The 5561-nt window shown below is 47.7% G+C and overlaps 1 protein-coding gene across 1 annotated transcript in view; it reads left to right on the top strand.

Annotated features, from left to right (window-relative positions):
• Positions 1 to 1405, top strand: part of Pmar_PMAR019088 (hypothetical protein) — a gene marked incomplete at both ends in the record, with an annotated part of 8966 nt that extends 7561 nt beyond the window's left edge. Inside the window, 2 exons of the mRNA XM_002780143.1 lie at positions 536 to 649; positions 1283 to 1405. Coding sequence (XP_002780189.1) covers positions 536 to 649; positions 1283 to 1405 — 237 coding nt within the window. The remainder of the gene's footprint in view (positions 1 to 535; positions 650 to 1282) is intronic.
• Positions 1406 to 5561: the final 4156 nt, after the last annotated feature.

Below are 5561 nucleotides of genomic sequence, written 5' to 3'. Positions count from 1 at the left end.
GGGAAGGTCAGAAGAAACCGTGCGTGTTATCGTAGACGAATAATACACAATTACTCCTCGTAGAACATGTTGTTTGATGTTGGTGTATTGAAAGCAGCTGTTGTTTGGTCGAAAGTGACCTTCTGATCAGAGAAGGGGGGAATAGGTACACGCTCAACAAGACGTATTGATGACAATAAGGAAACTCCTTTAGTTAATTCGCGTTGGTTTTTCTACATTTCGGCTACCCGAGTGTAAATATCCCCTCATGATGAGGGACAAATATTATAACACTGTCGAGTCGTCTTTACACCTTATGGGACCTTTTAGTGAATTGGATGGGGCGGCTATGCCACCCTATAAAATGAAGGAGTACAATCAATTTCGCAGGAGCACATGATAGGGAGATCAATTTTGTCGGGTGGGGCGGCTATGCCACCCTATAAAATGAAGGAGTACAATCAATTTCGCAGGAGCACATGATAGGGAGATCAACTTTGTCCGGTGGGGCGGCTATGCCAGCCTATAATATCAATGGGTACAATCAATCTCGCAGGAGCAAGTGGAAGGAAGATCAATTCTGTCGGGTGGGGCGGCTATGCCACTCCATAATATGAAGGAGTACAAACAACCTCGCAGGAGCAAGTGGAAGGAAGATAAATTCTGTCGAGTGGGGCGGCTATGCCACTCCATAATATGAAGGAGTACAATCAACCTCGCAGGAGCAAGTGGAAGGAAGATAAATTCTGTCGGGTGGGGCGGCTATGCCACTCCATAATATGAAGGAGTACAAACAACCTCGCAGGAGCAAGTGGAAGGAAGATAAATTCTGTCGGGTGGGGCGGCTATGCCACTCCATAATATGAAGGAGTACAATCAACCTCGCAGGAGCAAGTGGAAGGAAGATAAGTTCTGTCGGGTGGGGCGGCTATGCCACTCCATAATATGAAGGAGTACAAACAACCTCGCAGGAGCAAGTGGAAGGAAGATAAATTCTGTCGGGTGGGGCGGCTATGCCACTCCATAATATGAAGGAGTACAATCAACCTCGCAGGAGCAAGTGGAAGGAAGATAAATTCTGTCGGGTGGGGCGGCTATGCCACTCCATAATATGAAGGAGTACAAACAACCTCGCAGGAGCAAGTGGAAGGAAGATAAATTCTGTCGGGTGGGGCGGCTATGCCACTCCATAATATGAAGGAGTACAATCAACCTCGCAGGAGCAAGTGGAAGGAAGATAAATTCTGTCGGGTGGGGCGGCTATGCCACTCCATAATATGAAGGAGTACAATCAACCTCGCAGGAGCAAGTGGAAGGAAAATCATTTCTGTCGGGTGGGGCGGCTATGCCACTCCATAATATGAAGGAGTACACTCAACCTCGCAGGAGCAAGTGGAAGGAAGATAAATTCCATCGAAACGATTGAAGTAACTCCAATCGACAAATTGCGGGGAAGAATTGCAACGTTGGCAGAGGCAAATTCCACTTGGTTGCCGATACCGGAGGGCAATGGTTTTCATTTATTAATCATGATGGCAAAGATGATCATTCAGAAGAGGGAACGTCTTATATCACAGCGCGTTTAAATTCCAATTTCGCTACCGTGAGAGTTGTATCTCGCGACACAGTTGTTTATCACAGGCTGACAGTTCAACATTTCTTATTTAGGATAAACCTCTTGGGCATAAGCTAATTGATCTTATCGAGCATCGAGATTAGTCAGTCTAGTTCTCAGCGTCCCATCGGGATTTGGTTGATAACCGACCACGCGTTCTCCTACGGTCTCAACTTACATAATTTGTCATATACTTCTCTACCTTGTAAGTGACCTTACTATTGCTCCTCACCATTGCAACGTCAGGGTTGGATTTGCACTATTTAGCGACACGACATATGAAGCTCTGCGGGCAGGTATCATAGAAGGCCTGCTGGGGGATATTTGACGCCATATCCCGACCTCGGAAGGCTCCCGCATCAGAGGGAATGATGATTACCGTATGAATATCCAATCGGGTTTCACTCATACGATTTCTTCTTTCTATGTCTACTTGGTGGCCGAAATAGGAATGTGTGGTAGTGCCCAACCTTTTGATGAACATCTTGATGCCACCCTTGCTATCGATGAAACAACCTTCGGGTGGAACTCGATTGAACCGTTTCCGACTTCACTTCGTTCGACAGAAGCCCTTCATCGGTGAATATATGATGAGGTAATGGTCATTGTCGACGAGAGTTTGTGGTAGGTCACATTCTCTTCCTCGCTCAAGTATACACTTGCCTGATGTTCTCCACGTCCTGTTTGACGCCGCGCCGTTAGAGGTATCAGATTTCCATATCTCAGATATGGACGACACAGACAATTAAAACGAGCAGGACTGGTCCGCTGCGATAGTGGAAAGGTGCATCATCCGCATCGAAGCTTGCTTCACAAACATCGCAATACTACAGGAAATCAATACTTAAAGTGTAGCTCTGCTCAGGTGGATATTGGCTCCGTCGGTGCACATCACCGTGGCATCCCCAAACCCTATGCATCTATCCGACGCAGTTCACGGTGCCTGTCGGACAGCTCAGCGTCATTGGCCTCTGATCCGCACAGCATTTCGTACTCTTGGAGTTCTCTGCGATATCGCTATTCGAGGGTGTGTGCCTCGGAGAATCACTGGGTGGGACCGATAAAAAACAGGTTCCAGTTATCTGTCTTAGATCGGCTTGGACTTCTCCTTATTTGAATTCAATGCCTCTGGCCTCGAGAGCGTTCTCCTTCCAACCGTTCAACGTCTCGAGGTAAGGGGACTGCTCCTAGAGGAGACCGACGGAACAATTCAATCGCAACCATCCCAGATTCTGCCACAAGCCCTTACTGGCCTGAGCCCAGAAGCCTTATCCTGCCTCAAACGAGTTGTTTCTAGCGCAAGGTATCAGCATATTCTCGTTACGCTACTGTGCACGCCCAGAAGTAGTGTGCGATCCAGCGGAAGGTTTCATAGCGCTAGTAGGAGCCTATTAGTCAATGACGTCCTCCTAAATCATACGTAGAACAACTTGAACCAGCAACATCCGGCTCCGAAAACTGACGCGTTTCCATTGCGCCACGGGGTCTCATACGTATATTGAGTTCAGTGCCTCGCATCTCTTGTATGCTCGACTGCACTCTAGATGCAGAGTATAGGATGCGTATATTGGGTATTGGTCTTGTCGAACCGACCGATCACACGAGAATGTTCCTGCGATTCAAACAACAGTGATGTTATACCTGATGGTCACTTGAGACCACATAACGCGGGACTAAGCTACCCGTGTTCGTCACGGGCTAAACGAGCCCGTCCATTTCCCCCGAGATTTTCCTCAATTCTCACTAATCCACTGGGCTTGGTACCTACGGTGTATGCGTCTAAACTGTGCTGCATAAACGACAGTAATGGGGTCGCCGGATCGCTGGCAGAAACAAGGACCATTTGAAGAGTTCGGTCGATCAGTATCGTCCATTCCTCTGCAACTCCGGTCACTTGTGGCGAAATAGACGCTAATTGTGTCTTCAACTTTACTGGGGAGAGCTTCGACTTGACCTAACGTGGTCACACTATATTCGTTGCTCCTCTCTTATGCAGTGGTGTTCCAAGGGGCAAAGTTTCAATTACTATCCCTGTCTGCATTTATCACGGTTCTGTTGCTCCCTAGGGTGATCCCGACTGGCGCTAATTTGTCTGTCTGTTGTTGTGGAGCCGGTATGGGTGAGGGTAGTGAGCGTAGATTAGAAGCCTCCTCCCTTCTTCGCGCAGGGGGAGGGGGGGGGGGGGGTAATCGTATCGGGTTCGATAGAAGCATCCATTTAGTTGATCAGTTGCGCCCTGATGATCACCATCGTAAGTCGAGACTCTCTCCCTACTTCGCTATTATTGGAGCAGCCGCCGGGCTAACTCAACAGTTGATCAGAGTGATGATCCAACTTATTACAACTCAGCAAGTAGCCCAGACATTACTAAGCTAGGCTATGATACAATGACCACAGACATACTATGTGTGCTACACCACTCATCCTACACCATGTGTCTCCCCTGCTCAACCCCCTCGGGGATGTGGAACAAGCGAATACATGCGAGATGGTACCACGGTGATAAACGAAGAGGACCATCATTCTTGGGGGAGGTTCTTCAACTGAAAGGTGCTTGTTGATCTCGAGCCGAGTATTGAGATACTGTTGAGGAAGCCGTACGCAGCACACTGGTTTAACTGATGGCTACTGTGAATGACACTTGTTTTGAGTGTTGAAGGAATACACAGAGTGATCGAGAAAGAAGGACTCCTTACCCGTAAGTTCTCAACGCATGCGAATATCAGATGAATTCTGCCACTATTTTGAAGCATTTGGCGAACTCTCTCCAATGCTGGTCAACCTCCATACTCTCAACATTCGCTGAGCTATAACGGGACTAAGAAGGCCGTACGGAGAGAGAGGGGGCAGATTCCATTTCATAGTATTTGCGTCGATCCATGGTCCAACTTTCTGCAGTTCGCATAGGTGGCATAGGCGCCCCAACCAGGTTTACCGTTCCAATGCCAGATGATGAAATATCGTTGCATATCGCCAAAATGAACGCACGATGGCATAGGCGCCCCAACCAAGTTTACCGTTCCAATGCCAAATGATGAAATATCGTTGCATATCGCCAAGTTGAACGCACGATGGCATAGGCGCCCCAATCAGGTTTACCGTTCCAATGCCAAATGATGAAATATCGTTGCATATCGCCAAGTTGAACGCACGATGGCATAGGCGCCCCAACCAGGTTTACCGTTCCAATGCCAAATGATGAAATATCGTTGCATATCGCTAAGTTGAACGCAAAATGGCATAGGCGCCCCAATCAGGTTTACCGTTCCATTGCCAAATGATGAAATATCGTTGCATATCGCTAAGTTGAACGCAAAATGGCATAGGCGCCCCAATCAGGTTTACCGTTCCAATGCCAAATGATGAAATATCGTTGCATATCGCCAAGTTGAACGCACGATGGCATAGGCGCCCCCAACCAGGTTTACCGTTCCAATGCCAAATGATGAAATATCGTTGCATATCGCCAAGTTGAACGCACGATGGCATAGGCGCCCCAACCAGGTTTACCGTTCCAATGCCAAATGATGAAATATCGTTGCATATCGCCAAGTTGAACGCACGATGGCATAGGCGCCCCAATCAGGTTTACCGTTCCAATGCCAAATGATGAAATATCGTTGCATATCGCCGAGTTGAACGCACGATGGCATAGGCGCCCCAACCAAGTTTACCGTTCCAATGCCAAATGATGAAATATCGTTGCATATTGCTAAGTTGGACCATCGATAGACCACGGAAACTCTGCAGAAATGAAATCTGCCAGCACATTCTCCTATATACGGCTTTCTCCATATGGTCATAGCTTGTCGAGTATGGAGAGTATGCAATTGAGTCAACTTCCATTGAAGAGAGCTCATCGAGATCTTCGAATCTTCCCATTAGGGAGCTTGGTACCTGAGCCTTCCTGATATTTACGTACGCTGAGAAATTTCGAGGGGCGCCTTTTTTCGATCACACTCTACGT

Source organism: Perkinsus marinus (genome assembly GCF_000006405.1).
Source record: "Perkinsus marinus ATCC 50983 genomic scaffold scf_1104296944428, whole genome shotgun sequence".
Lineage (NCBI taxonomy): Eukaryota > Perkinsozoa > Perkinsida > Perkinsidae > Perkinsus > Perkinsus marinus.
Note: the sequence above shows the minus strand (reverse complement) of the source record. Positions and strands in the feature narration are given on the sequence as shown.